At 37.1% G+C, this 15,301-nt stretch overlaps 2 protein-coding genes across 5 annotated transcripts in view; one reads left to right on the forward strand and one right to left on the reverse strand.

Annotated features, from left to right (window-relative positions):
• Positions 1 to 5,886: 5,886 nt before the first annotated feature.
• Positions 5,887 to 12,687, reverse strand: LOC117830251 (clarin-3). Its single transcript, XM_034708288.1, has 3 exons — positions 11,661 to 12,687; positions 11,076 to 11,261; positions 5,887 to 7,153 (listed from the first exon to the last, which is right to left on the reverse strand). Exons 1-3 carry the CDS (start codon positions 11,890 to 11,892, stop codon positions 6,876 to 6,878), a joined length of 696 nt encoding a protein of 231 aa, XP_034564179.1. The 5' UTR covers positions 11,893 to 12,687; the 3' UTR covers positions 5,887 to 6,875.
• A 2,267-nt stretch (positions 12,688 to 14,954) lies between these two features.
• The window catches only part of ptprea (protein tyrosine phosphatase receptor type Ea), a 95,132-nt gene continuing 94,785 nt past the window's right edge, over positions 14,955 to 15,301 (forward strand). For all 4 annotated transcript variants that reach the window (XM_034708014.1, XM_034708016.1, XM_034708017.1 and 1 more), the window contains exon 1: positions 14,955 to 15,055. The gene's annotated coding sequence lies outside the window, so the exon portion shown is untranslated. The remainder of the gene's footprint in view (positions 15,056 to 15,301) is intronic.

Below are 15,301 nucleotides of genomic sequence, written 5' to 3' on the forward strand. Positions count from 1 at the left end.
TCTTATCCTACTGTGTAGTGTCAAGTCATATCACAACTATCGTGCCTGATCGTATTGTCATTTTGTGTTGTGTAGTATGGTATGGTATCATATTGTGTCGTATTGTGTTGTATCATATCATATTGAATCATGTTGTATCGTATCGAATTGTATCATATTATATTATATCGTAACTAATTGTATCATGTTATATCATATCGTACTGTATCATGTTATATCATATCGTACTGTATCATGTTATATCGTATTGTATCATATTGAATTGTATCATATTGTGTCGTATCGTGTCGTATTTTATTCAAATATCGTATTGTATCATGTTATAGCATATCGTACCGTACCGTACCGTGCCGTATCGTATTGTATTGTATCGTATCGTATTGCATCATGCTGTATGGTATCGAATTGTATCATGTTATATCTTATCGTCTCATGTTATATCGTATCATATTGAATTGTATCATATGTGTGTCATGTCGTATTGTATCGTATTGTAATCTTGTATCGTATCGTATCATGTTATATCGTATCATATTGAATTGTATCATATGTGTGTCATGTCGTATTGTATCGTATTGTAATCTTGTATCGTATCGTATCATGTTATATCGTATCATACCATACCGTATTGTATTGTATTGTATTGTATTGTATCATGTTATTTCGTATCGTACCGTATTGTATTGTATTGTGTTGTATTGTATCGTATCATGTTATATCATATCGTACCGTACCGTGCCTTATTGTATTGTATTGTATTGTATTGTATCGTATCGTATCATGTTATATCGTATCGTACCATACCGTATTGTATTGTATTGTATCGTATCATGTTATATCGTATCGTACCGTATTGTATTGTATTGTATCGTATTGTATCATGTTATATCGTATCGTACTGTATTGTATTGTATTGTATCGTATTGTATCATGTTATATCATATCGTACCGTACCGTACCTTATTGTATTGTATTGTATTGTATCGTATCATGTTATATCGTATCGTACCATACCGTATTGTATTGTATTGTATCGTATCATGTTATATCGTATCGTACCGTATTGTATTGTATTGTATCGTATTGTATCATGTTATATCGTATCGTACTGTATCGTATTGTATTGTATTGTATCGTATCATGTTATATCATATCGTACCGTACCGTACCTTATTGTATTGTATTGTATTGTATCGTATCATGTTATATCGTATCGTACCATACCGTATTGTAGTGTATTGTATTGTATCGTATCGAATCGTATCGTATTGTATCGTTTCATTTCTTGTCGTGTTGTTTTTATATTGTACTGTATCATATTATAACATAAAATAAAATACTGATCATAGAGGGATGATATAAAAGGAGTAGAAGGAGTAAAACCTTTGAGGGCATTATGAAAAAATTATCATTTACATTTTTTTCATTACATCTCCTGTCTCCTTAAAAAGACAATTCAGCGTGACTGGTTTCAAAAATCATAATGCACTAAAACCAATATATAGTATAGGGAGGTAAACTGTAAAACACTAGCACAAGTAGAAAATCTAAAGTCTATAGACTAGAATGAAGTACAACTTTAATGATAGCAGAAAACGGACAGTATACAGGAGTAAGCATAATGTGTAAAATTGCAGTGCCCTGTATCTCAGCTGTTGCTATGCCATGTTGTCAAGGAAGGGTCAATAACAGTGTCATAACTGTTCATTACATCATGGGAAAATATAACTGGGGCACACCCTGAGATACACACGCACCTTTCTTGTAGCCACAGAACTAGGAGTCACTCAGCAGTGAGAAGGACATCAAATAAAAAGGCTTTGGGGCATGATTGGAGTGTAAAGATTAAGAAACTCGGGTATGTTCTCTGAAGAATTCTGTCATTGATTTTATTGCCTCTGTGCCTTTCTTTGTACTCTTTTTTAAAATATAAGATTTGATGTATCTGTTTATTGAGATGTGTGGAAGATTTCATCAAAATGTTTGGACACTCCTACAACTACCTATATCCACCAACCAGAAGCTCTCAGTTGTCAACAAGACATTAACTCTCATAGGTGGCAGAACACCAGACCCCTTCCCCCCCTGGCCTGCTATACCCCACTGGTATGGACTCTACTGGGCTGAATGTGTGCCCCCCTCCCCTCCACCCCTGCCCTGCAGCTGGAGGTGTCTGTTTCACAAGCCTCTGTAATGCGGGACCTCTGAGGATAAGGTTTCACAGGTACAAAAGTTTCGTCTTTAATCCTATCACACAGAGTGAGTGGTCAGGGCTCAGGGCTTCTGCATAATCCTGGGGTTTATCCAATCTCTAGAGCCAAATGACAGAGAGTATGCAGAGAGGAAGAGATTAGTGGCCATCTCTGATTTTATTCAATCAATGTTTGCACAGCAAACGGTGAGAAGGGTCTCTCAATGGTAATTCAGCTTCTCCACACCTCAGTGAACACAGAAGGTGATTGTAATAGTCAAATATCTCCTCTGGTGGCTGTTAAACATAATTGTGAAATACTAAATCGATTCAAAATGCTCTTCAGCCTAGCTGTAGGGAGCTTTAACTTCTTATAATGATTCAAATGGGATTGCTCAAGATATGTGTGGATGATATTTTTTAACTGATTAGGAACTTTAATTCTAAAAGTTGAAAAAGTTCCAGTAATTCTCACTTGAATGTCTTCCAGTTTAGAGGACAGTCTGAGGTCAGAATCAGTGACAAAGTTCAGAGGGTTAATACAAATAGTGAGGTGGTCTCTAATGACTGATCTGTGCTGTGCTGCAAAGAGATTTTCAATGTCACAGCAGGTGCTTTTGCACTAAAACAAGCTTTAACATGGCCTCCCCTTGAGAGAACACCGTGCTTGGCTTCACACTGTGTTGCAGTCACATCTGCATGGAGACATCAGGATGTAACATGAGTGTTTTGGCTGGAGAAGCTTGATGACAAGGGAGACAGAAGAGTCCAGTTTGATTCTTTTTCACTTCTGTGAGATATAGTTAGCTTTCCACTCTGCTAATGGGATTTCTGCCAGGTCTTGGATGCTTTTGATTCATCGCAGAAAGCATGCATCCTGAGAAATTTAATACAGATTCACACGGACCCCAACCGAGCAGATTGCTGCGTCCTTCTACAGGTCCCTTGAAGTGTGAGACTTGAAGGTAGAGTGGTTCTTTTGAAGGCAGGTAGAAGGCGTTGCGAGGCTGAGAGGTGCTGCAAAGGGCATGTCCAAACAGACTTCAGGCCCTGAGTGATGGGACACGGGAAACGGTAACAGGACACTTCACCCCGGCTCTCATGTCAACACAGTCATGTGAATCACAGCTGTGAGAGCGTCTGAAGATCCGGGAGACAATAGATGTTGACTGTCTCTTCGAGATCTATCTCAGCTTCTACAGGATAAACAAGCTATGATTCAATTACTATATATGTCAGCTTTGCTTGTTTTTCTAATCCTTTGAATCAACAGGCTGTAATAAATGTTTATCACTCATCAAAGCTTCTCCGAGATGATCCCACATGGAAGTGGATACTGTTAAGATACAATGCATCATTGGACTTAAAAAGCCCAACTGCAGCACCATCCCTACCATGAGCAATGAATTGATGATAAGTTCACTAATGTGTGTGTTATTCACCAAGGAGGAACTTTTGCATTGGCCATGGGTCAGGGAACACCACTTTAAATGACTTTAGATTGGATGACTTCATTTGAAATTATTTGATTTGGTCAGAAAATATCACCTCAAGTTAGCTGAAGCGCTCAGAAATGTCTTGGTGATTGAGAGCAGAAAGGCTAAACAGTAAGCTAGAAGTCATGGTTTAATGGTTGAAACGGACAGCTGGCTAGCAGCAGTTAAAATAGTTTGCCAAAAGTATTGCACAATAGTTGAACTACATACAAGTGTGTTGAGAGCATTGAAACCTGGATATCTGGACTACAAAAGTGTTCGAAAGATGCCCAATGAGGGGCGCCATTGCCCTAGCCAATGGTTTTAGCGCGCCCCATATGCAGAGGCTAGGATCCTCATCGTGATGGACGTTGGTTTGACTCCCAGCCCCGACCATTTGCTGCATGTCTTCCTCCACTCACTACTCCCCACATTTCCTGTCTCTCTTCAGCTGTCCTATCCAACAAAATAGAAAATGCCCAAAATATACCTTAAAAAACAAAAGGCTGCCCACTGAGTGGGAAGTTTTTGGCAGACAAAGTGTCCCCAAGGCTTCTAGTTTCAGCCAAATTTCATGAGCATAAAAGTGTCCAAATGGCATCCAACAGCTGTAAAATGATAGAGGGAACAAAAGTGTCCCTATGGCTCTCAGTGTCTGCAAAATTTCATAAGGATTAAAGTGTCCCCAGGATGCCCAATGGCTGTAAAATTATTTGGGGACAAAAAGCCAAGGACATGAGTCTCCAAAAAGAGAATAGTGGCAGTGTGATTTTTGATGAACATAAGATAGCTTTGAGTCCTTCTGTTGTTGGTAAAGTATTGTTGGACAAACGTGTAGCTAGACTGAAGTGTCTCTTAGGTTCACCAAGGAAACAAGTGTCCCAGGATAGCACAGCGGCAATGACATTTTTGGTGGAGGAGTGTCTCACAGTTTCAAGTCTAGGTGGACAAAAGTGTTGTGCAGATGCCCAGTGGCTGAATTTTCTTAAAGAGAAAAAAAGCTTCCACCAAGAATAACAGTTTCCTGAAAGTGCATAGTGACTGTGACATATTTTGGCTAAAGTGTCCCCTGGGCACCCGATGGTTGAAAAATGTTTGGTGCAAAAAGCATTAACCAGGGACATTAGTATAAGGCACACGGTAACTGTAAAATCTTGGGAGAACAAAAGCATTCTAAAAGGACGAAAGTGTCCCTAGAGAGTACAATGGCAGTGAACTATTTTAGCAGACAAGTGTTATTCCAATGGATAAAAAGCCCCCACTGAGGAAAAATGGTCCCTAAGTTTAACATAGGCAGTGGAATTTGATGGTGTACAAAAATGTCCCCTGAGTGCCCAACTGTCATAAAAGTCCTCCAAGGCTTCCAGTGGCTTCAAATCATATGGACTGATACATTTTTCTCAGGCGTGTGGCGTTTGGCGTTTTGGTCAAAGTGTCTCTAAGGTGGTCAAACTTTTTTGGGGGAAGAAGTGTCCACCAAGGACACAATTTTCCAAGACCTATGGGAACCTCAGGTACTCAATGTACCAACATTGTTGCTGATAATTGATAATTCTCTGCTTTCTGTTTTGTCTATTACTTGTAAGGGCGGCAGTAAGTAGCTCAGTCCATAGGGGCTTGGCTTGGCAACTGGAGAGTCGCCGGTTCGAGTCCCAGCATTGACGAAGCTTGGCAAGTGGATTGGTGGCTGGACAGGTGCTGATTCACTTGCCCGGGCACTGCAGAGGTGCCCTTGAGCAAGGCACCAGTGCACTGGTTAATGGCAGTATCCTCACTCTGACATATCTCCCTAAGTGCATGTCCACTGCATGTTTGTGCATAAAATTGTATGTATATACACAAAACTGTGCATGTAGCATGACCAAAAAATAGAACACGAGTGGAAAAATGTAATCCCCCCCCGGGGATTAATAAAGTATGTTTCTTCTTCTTCTTCTTCTTCTTCTTCTTCTTCTTCTTCTTCTTCTTCTTCTTCTTCTTCTTCTTGTAATATGTGATAAAACTCTTCTCCAGGTCCCTCACAGCTATAACATTCATTGAGCTCTTAGTTCCCCCTTATCAAGATTATATTATATTATATATTTTATCCTAATAAATCAAAAATGTACATTAAAAACAGGACCCAGAAATTATAAATATGAAAATTATAATATCAATAGTTAAAAAAAGCCTCATACTATAATAATAATAACAATAATACATTTTATTTATATAGCGCTTTTCACAGAACTCCAAGACACTTCACAAATAGCACACAATATGAATGAATTTAAATCCAGTGGAATATGAAAATCCAGTGGGGCAGGTTGCCAATTGTTTCCAACAGTGTGTGTTAGTTCATTGTTTGACTTTTAGCAGGGTTATAACTCACTGGAGTTTTCCGCCTAAACCTTGATCAGGAGTTTTCAGCCGGAGCAATTCCAGATCCCAAAATATAAAATGGACCAACAACAAAAACTGCCAGTCATGACTGAGGAACGAGTCAGAAAATAAGCTGATTGTTTTCTATTTCTGCGTTTGATGTAAACTTCAATTTGGCGTGAAAAGGCTGTTCGGTCATCTCAGAGATAGAGGGCAGAAGAGACCAATCATCCCACTGTGCCTCACCCAGTTTTCCTTCACCTCTTTCACTTTAATTTCAACACAGCCTGAACATCTTTTGTGAATATGAATTTGACCTTTTGTAAATGAGTATTGTGTCTGTTTTCCTTCATACCTTTCATTTTGTCTTCTTCTGAAACTCAAAAATGACAGAAATACAGAAAAAGGTAAGGTGTCATTTATTTTAAGATCCAGCTTTTCATATCTCAAATGTTTATTTACATTAGCCGTTGATTAAAAAGACACTTTTGATGTATTAATGATTAAAAGACATATTTAAATGACATCTTTTTAAAAATGATAATTTTTCCTCACCCTGATCCAGCTAGTAAATTATCTTCACACAAAATAAATAGAGGGTTTCTGATTAATGTACTTACAAACGTATTGTTTTAACTTATAGTTTAACATGTGACAACTTCATATTAAACCAGATCTAAAAGGACTAAAAGTGCTGCTCAGAGTGAAAAGCTGTTGTAAATATAAAGGTATGTCCTGTATTGAATCTTCAAAAGCTATACATCTTTCAATTTCCGTCAGTCATTCTCTATCACAGTAAATTACTCAAGAAAGAGATTCCAAAGTCCCTTCATCCCAAGTCCAGTCCACTAATACATCATGATCTCCTTGGGTGCGTCCTCAGTAGGCCTCTGCTGCTCCCTCCTGTGTGTGTAGGCAGCATGGGCGTACGAGTAGATCAAAACGATGGCGCCGATAGAGAGCACGATGTAAGGGATGAGCATGTAGTATCCTACGTGCATCTCTGCCGTCTTGTTCCTCAATTCTGCTGGAATACCTTCAGCAAAGAGCTGCACCAGATTCTCTGGCATGGTGGTCACAAGAACATTCACCACATAGAGGATGAGGACCAGTAAAGCCAGACATGCTGCGGAGGAAAGAGGGGAAGGATTAGAACAGTCTAAAACAATCTGGAGAACATTTGACTGGAAAATTAGGATGAGATTTCTTTGATACTCCTCTGATGACATCCACATTTTGTAGATCATCAGATAAGTGCTGGAGGGGCTGTGGCCTGATCGGACATATATTTTGGGTCTGTCCAAAACTAGTAACATATTGGAAAGGTATTCAACTATTCTTTTTAAAACTGTTTGGGTATAGAACTACGCTTTAAACTCTCCTACTTCCTATTGGGAATATTGCCAGGGGGTGAGGAGTATAGTGGCCATGCAGCACTGCTGAGGGTCCTGCTTTTGGTTCAGGAAGAAGGTCATCTCAGCCTCCTGGTTAAGGAAAACCCTGAGTATCAAGCGGGTATCACTGAAAGATTATGGTTAAAAACCGATGTATTCCAGATGAGCCAGGCACCTGTTGCTTCATCTCTTTTCAGTTGACTTTCTGATGGACTAAATTGTGATATACATTATCATTTAATCTATTCGATCTATTAATCTATTAATCTATTTATTTATTTATTTATTTATTTATTTATTTATTTATTTATTTATTTATTTATTTATTTATTTATTCCTTTATCTATTCATTTCATTATTTATTTATTTATCCAGTTTTCTTTTAAGTGTATTGTATCTATTCCTGTTACTTTTTGATTATTCTACTGATTATTACTTTATTATTATTATTTTAAATAACTGTTATTTATTTAATTATGTTCTTTATTCATTTTATTTTGATTCATTTATTTTGTACAGATTTTCTTGTTTATTTTTCATTTTTAATTTCATTTTTTTCAAGCTAGGGAATTTTTTTATTTTTTTATTTCATCTCTTTTCAGTTGACTTTCTGATGGACTAATTTGTGATATACATTATCATTTAATTGTATTTATTTATTTATTTGGCTATTTATCTTTAAAGTGTATTATATCTATTCCTATTACTTTTTGATTATTCTAATTATTATTATTTTAAATAATTGTATTTATTAATTAAGTTTTTAATATATTATATTTTGATCTATTTATTTTGTATGTATTTTATTGTTCATTTTTATTTTTTTATTTTTTTTATTTTTTCTATTTCAAGCTTAGACACCTTTTATTTATTTATTATTTTTTTTACGAAATATTTGTGCATGAGATCAAGTCTAATGGCTACTTCGTTTTGTGTTGTGTTGTCTAAGTCTAATAGAAAGTTTAAGAGAAAAAGAAAAGTCTAAAATATAAGAATGGAGCATGATTATTTCACAGCACCCACTAAAGATTGGGGTGGATGTGCAATGAACAGTGGGGGGCTGGAGTCAAGCTTGGGACTGATGTGTCTGGGACTGTTGTCCCTGTACATGGGGCACCTGTCCAATCAGCAGAGCTAAACTGTGTTAATTTTGGCAGCTGTTTTAGATTTAATTGGAAAATGTCTGAAAGTTTTCAGTCTATTTGGACCCTTATCGCTTTGGAAGTTTTTGTCAAAAAAAACCCACAAGACATTTCAGCCTAATGTAAGTAATGTTTAAGTAAATGTACTGCACTTTTACCGTGATCCCTAACTGTGTCTGTGGTTACAGAAGTGCTGGACAGACTTCAGAAACTAAAGCCATTCACTGTTTCTGATTAATCATTAATCAATTTAAGGCTGAACACTAATCATATAAAATACTGATCCCAATGAAATGGTTGCAGCAATATTATGCTTAACAGTTGTGTGTGGTGGCTGTTATTCCTGTATGTGTGTATGTGTGTTTGGATCAGTGTACATTTCTTGTGTTAGCCCACACAACCTGTGAAGCTCTGAAATGCAGACAACAGAGGAGCAGGGGAAAGTCACAGCAAGAAGTTGCGGTGGGAATTTGTACGTGTGGCACACTTGTTGGAGATAAGTGACAAAGTAACTGTTTCTCTACTCTTAGTTCTGTTACAGGAATGCATTGCTTGTATTTTGACAGATTAAACACACAGTGAGGGAAAATCTCATGGATTTTGAATGTCTGATTAAGCACCACCAACATCTTAGTCCTATCTTGTCTCGCTAACGGAATTAGAATATGGATTATGAATATCCCCTGCCATGTCACTAAACTGGGCAAACCGGTGCCCTGTCTTTGCCTTTTTGTCTCCAAAGTTAGAGCTTGTCATGAGAAGGAGAAGCTGAGAACTTCAAGTTCCCCCTTTGTCCTTTACATTGTTGCCAAAAGTAAACTTACATATTAGCAGCACAGCTTTCACTAAAACCTGCAGATGTGGGGGGGACAGCAGCACAGTAATAGTGGCTTGTCAACTCATTAACAAATATCTGTTAATTCATGGATTCATGTATACTGCAAGATGAAAAAACCTATAAGACAGCTGATAATCAAACATTAGACAAAATATGTCAGAGCTGGAGTCGATAAATGTTGAGAAGCAGTCGATCATACAGCAATCATAGCAAAGAGACAAGACGTCAGAGGAAATGGAGGGTTGGCTTCTGAATCAGTGTAGTCAGAGGACATGCAGCGATACCAGAAATGCTGCAAATGCAGGAAGTCCAATCACAGAGCTTACAGTCTGCATTGTTTCTATGCCTAATTCCATTTTTGAGGAGGCGGATGACATGATATGTATGTAGGCTTCTGTGTAGGCACATGGCTATGCGAACCTCTGGTGTATGCTATGGCATAGATTTGATACAGAAATATAAAACAGGCTTTCAATGTTAGCTTACCTAGTGAGCAAGCTAATGTGCTAACTCCTCATGGGCTAACTTTAATACTAAAGTTGTATTTATGGGGGCTTTTACACCTTTATTCAGAGAGGAGGGGACAGTGGATAGAAGAAGGAAACTGGGAGAGAGTGGGAATGACATGTGGGAAAGGAATCAAACCTGTGCTGCTCACAGTATAGGCGTGCAATATAATGGTTAAATCAAGCATTAAAGCATTATTATTATTATTATTATTATTATTATTATTTATTTACCTTGTTTTCTTATGTTTATCTCCCTTTTTTGTTTGTACTGTTAATTATTATTATTTCTTTATTATAATTTTATTTTTATTTACTTTTTTGTATTTATTTATTTTTCTCTTCTCTTTGTTAGTTTTGTATTACTTATATATTTTTTCAATTCAATTCAATTGGCTTTATTGGCATGAACAAAGACATGTTGTTGCTAAAGCACATAAGATTAATACTAATACATTACATATATATTCTTTACATATTATATTCTTTACATATTTTATTCCCATTAAGACAATGGTGTCACCCATACAGCATTTCTCAATGTCCTCACTTGATGTTTTTCCCCATTTGTTACCTTGTGCTGAACAAAGAAATACTGAAAAAATGCAATAAAAAAGTTGGTACATTTTACCCATTTATAGTAAAAAATATCCAGAAAAATTGTAGCTAAACTTGAAATAAAACCTTGAAAATAGAAAATGTAATGAGTTTTCTGCCTTTCTTTTTTCCAGACGACTCCTAAGTTTAGGGTTAGTGAACAGTTAATTATCAAAAGCATCAGTTGCAGTAGGTTAATTCATAACGGCACAGGAAACACAGCCACATGCTCATATAGGTAGGCAAATTTTCTTCAGAGCAGCTAAATGAAGCCACATTAAATCACTTTGAGGGACAGTGGGGGTCGCAAGACTTTGACACCTAAATTTTGGGCTCACGGGCTGAAAAGTTTGGGAAACCCTGCCTTATATCATTATGTAACATTATTAAATAGAAATATTAAGCAATATGCTAATGTTTGCTATTGTCTGACTGTTGCTACTTGTGTTGACTTGAAATACAGCCCGATGGACATCCAGATTTTCATATCCTTTTTTTTGATTATATATCAAAGATAAGGTCATGAGTACATGGAATACAGTCTGATAGATACAGTGTTATCATAACTTACCGCTGAGTGAACTGCAGACATAGATGCCCACAGGCCCCATGTAGGTCTCATAAGGGTTACTGACACTGTTGTAGAGAGAGATGAGGATGCTGCAGACCGAACACAGAAGACACACGGCCAACAAGCCGAGAACCAAACCATGCAGGATTGCAGAGGGACCTTCTGTGTCCACCAACTTAGGGAACACTACACACAGACACACAGACAAACTCAGTATAAGAAGACTGCTGTTATGAGATTTAGTATTTATACTATAACTGTAGTATACTAGTGGTTTTATTGAGTATTGCTGTAAGGTTCCTTGTGTTTTCTAATGTCCTGAGATATCTGTTCCTTGGACCTTCCGCCATTGGAAATCTTCCCATGTGAGAGCAGTTTGAAGTGTGCACTTAAGATGATCAAGAGTAACATTAGCAGCCTATGAAGACAGTTGAATTATCTAAAGAGATTTTTTTCAGCTCTGTCTTTTGGAGTCAGGAATCTCGGTAAAGTGAAATCTACAGTATCAGCATGACTGAGTACTTCAAGCAAGAAAATAAAAAGTAACTTGGGTGAACGTGTCCTTTGAAATAGTTCGAACATTACCTTCAAAACGATCAGTACCGCCAAACAAGGGGCAAAAGTTTCTCACTATAACCCCCTGAAAAAGCTTCAGCCGGACCACAGCAGTCCCGTTGAAGGAGACACTTCCTGGTATTGAGCACTCAAGGTTTGTCGTACTCCACTCTGCTGTCATGGCGTACGACAGTATTACAACTGCTGAAGCAGTTAACGATGCACTGGAGATGAAAAAAAGAATCTTCATAAGGGACGGCATGATCGCAAGTATTCCAGTAGTGTTAGTAGAACATAAATCTCAGCGTCCTCTGAGGCAGACTGGGTCCCTGTGATCCTCCAGAGAATCTGTGTCTGGGTGACCTGCCCGGGGTGGAGTGAAATGTGGACTGCTGGTTGTAAAATCTCTTGATTATGACTCTGACCTTTGGTTTGAAAGGAAAAAATAGGGCTGGTTGTCATGGAAAGGACAAGGATTTTGCCAACACTTTCAAGAGGATAACTATGACATAAACTGCCATCAGACTGAATGATGGAGTTATTTTTGTGGTTTGAATGTGCAGTGGGGTCAATTGATACTTTCTGGACAAGAAAAATGATTGAGCTCTGCAGAAAAAAGCAGCTTCAGGACTTATATGCATTAAAAGACACTTATGATCAATCTGACGTATGTTTTCAGTGTCTAAACACAAGCCAACTCTGAAGGAATAACATTCACAGGCTTTGATTCAAAGTCTTGTTCTTGAAACTGTGTGGTCATAAAACACAATGCAGATTACTTATTGACCAGCTGCTCTATAAAATGTTACTGGAAGAGTGAGGTGTGGGGCTCTGCGTCATCAATGAAGCAGGAAAACGTTGATGGGGGATGTTATCATTTCACAGAAGACATGGTCATAATGTGAAGGAAGAGCTACATCTTAACACCAACACCACCACTAACAGACACAAAAGGAAGCGACTGCAGAAGAAGCTAGAGAACAGCATCATTGTTTAAGTCTTAATCTTTTTAATGTCTCGTGTTTTTTATAACTTTTTATTTGCCTACTGTCTGAGGTCAGGGATATTTTCAGTATTACTTTACTTTATTCTTGATGTCAAAATGATATTTTCATTACTGTTTGAAATACCAATGTTTCTTTTTTTATAAAGAAAAAAAAACATAAAAAGACTATTAATACATAAAAATGGAAAACAAAAAAAGGATAAAATATGTTTTGAAAACGTAAAAAAATACCACAAATTTTAAGGAGAAAAATGAATGGATAACATATTTTTTCAATTTTTAATTAAAGGAAGATAAGAAAGGGGCTGGGGGTTGAAATAATTACATTTTAACGGTTTATAATTTTAGATAAGTTAAAATAATAAAGTTAAGTTTGAATAGCTAGTTACATAAAAAAAAAAAAAATGATAAAGTTAGGAATAAACTTTTATTTCAGTGTTTCTTTACAACGGAGGATTAGAGCCAAAACAAGGGACTGAAAAATTTGACATGTCAAGAATAAAGTTGTACTTTTACAAGAATAAAGTCATAATATTACGTAAAAGTCGAAGAGAAAAATGTAAAATTAAAGGTATTAATGTACGAGAATAAAGTTGTAAATTCACAAGAAATAACTCGTAAATTTGCAACAATAAACTTCTCAATGTACAAGATCAAAGTTATTCATTTCGAGAATAGAGTTACATTTAAAATAAAGATCTTATAAATATACAAGAATAAAGCTGTAGTGTTACTGGAAAGAAGCAGGAAAGAGGTCATGAAGACAGGCTTTAGTTGATCTATATACAGGCTAAAATAACATTTAGGTGGCTAACAGAAGGACAGCCAGCTGCCTGAACTAAATTGAGGAACATGGATCACCTTGTGAGCTGAGGAAGCCCAAGCTGCCTGCTCATCTTAATAACAGGCTCAGTTTCTTGCACAACCAATTTAAAACACTGATTCATATGACAATGAGGTGTTCATATGCTAAAACAATAATCATAACTTCACAAGATGCTCCACATTCCTAATATTAGCTCTTCGAAATAAAATACAGGCAAATAAGAGACCAATGTTATTGCATTTTATCCTGAATTAATGACTTTAGTCTCTTAAAACTTCAATCTCAATATTTTTTCTATCAGGGGGGCCTTATAATGTGATAGAAATATGTTATTATTGAGAAGCACCTCACCAAAAGATATCGTTGTTTTTTACTGTAGCAACTAGTCAAGTTGTAAACATCATATAACCCTACGGTGGCCCTGAAGGACAAAACAAATTTACAACAGTTGAAATACTTTTACAAAGTTGGAGACACATTTACATTTTGGAAAACATTTTTTACATTTTATAAAACAAAATTACATCAGCACAACACTTTTCCCAAGGCCAAAACAAATTTACATTTAAGAAAACAAATTTACAGAAGATGAAACACTTTTACAAAGTTGGAGACAATTTTACTGTTAAGTCTGACTCCTTTTAGCCTGACTCCGTATAGCCTGAGGCTATGTGGTCTGAGGCCGTTTCATCTGAGTTCTGACACATGATGAAGGTTTTGTGGAGATATGACAGAGCTTTTCTGGAGACATGATGCTTTTTTCAGCTGAGGTCTGACACCTCACTCTGAGACCCAAGGATGTCCTAATATGTGAACCATGTCCATCTCCGTTTGGTTTCTCTCCATCGAAACAAACTAAATGACCCCTCACTCGATCACTTCCAGATCACTTCCAGTATTTGGTACGTCCCTTTCCGTAAAAATTGAAATGTTAATTTGTTTCAGAAATGGTAAAAGTGTTTCATCTTTTTTTAAATTTGTTTTCTTAAATGTAAATTTGTTTTGGCCTTGGTAAAAAATGTTTTGCTGATGTAATTTTGTTTAATAAAATGTAAAATGTTTTCCAAAATGTAAATTTAACATAACTGGCTCCATATAAAATGTTAATGTTTGAAGTGTTTGCTGTATGTTTTTGTTGATTATTACTGTTCTGGTTTTTGTTTTTAACTCTATAAAGCACTTTGAATTGCTCAATGTATGAATGGTGCTTTATAAATAAACTTGGCTTGCCTTGCCTAAATTTGTCTCCAACTTTGTAAAAGTGTTACATCTTTTGTAAACTTGTTTTATCCTTCAGGGCCACCATATAACCCCCTGTCCCTACAATTAAAAATGATTAAAGGCAGTGCAACACTTCAGGTCCTCTCATCTCATAATAAGGGGCGCTCATGCTGTAATAAAGCTCATGTCCAGAAGGTGGCTCCCTCTTTTCGCCCAACACCAACAGGATCCGTGTGCTCGCTGACAGCCAGCTCTGTTATGTTGGAGTAAACACAAACTCCTCCTTCCCCGGTGACAGGCGGCAACACTGAAGCATCGCCTCGCCTTTTCCAACACAATCTGCGCTCTGGACTTAATGTCGAAGCCACTCAGGTGAGTCAGAAGATCTCTTTATGTCATTGTGTTGTCTTTTTGCGCCTCGTCTCATGATGTGGCGCGAGGTGAACGTCAAAATCTCTGTCATTTTTCAGTCACATATACAACCGCGTTACCTGTCCGTTACGCACAGCAACGCACGGTTGATTTTTTCAGCTGAACGGAGCATTTCAGGTGCACGTTCAGCTTCGGCTTGGATGTGGCACATCAGACAGTCCTCATCTTACCTAAGTTGTTTTTTAT

Source organism: Notolabrus celidotus, chromosome 18, assembly GCF_009762535.1.
Source record: "Notolabrus celidotus isolate fNotCel1 chromosome 18, fNotCel1.pri, whole genome shotgun sequence".
NCBI classification, from domain to species: domain Eukaryota; kingdom Metazoa; phylum Chordata; class Actinopteri; order Labriformes; family Labridae; genus Notolabrus; species Notolabrus celidotus.

Excerpts from the sequence above, each read along its gene's own strand:
- LOC117830251 (XM_034708288.1), bottom strand. The coding sequence starts at position 11,892 with ATGCCGTCCCTTATGAAGATTCTTTTTTTCATCTCCAGTGCATCGTTA. Across the intron at positions 11,262-11,660 it reads CGGTACTGATCGTTTTGAAG|TGTTCCCTAAGTTGGTGGAC; the intron begins GTAATGTTCGAA and ends GTCTGTGTGTAG. Across the intron at positions 7,154-11,075 it reads TGTCTGCAGTTCACTCAGCG|CATGTCTGGCTTTACTGGTC; the intron begins GTAAGTTATGAT and ends TTTCCTCCGCAG.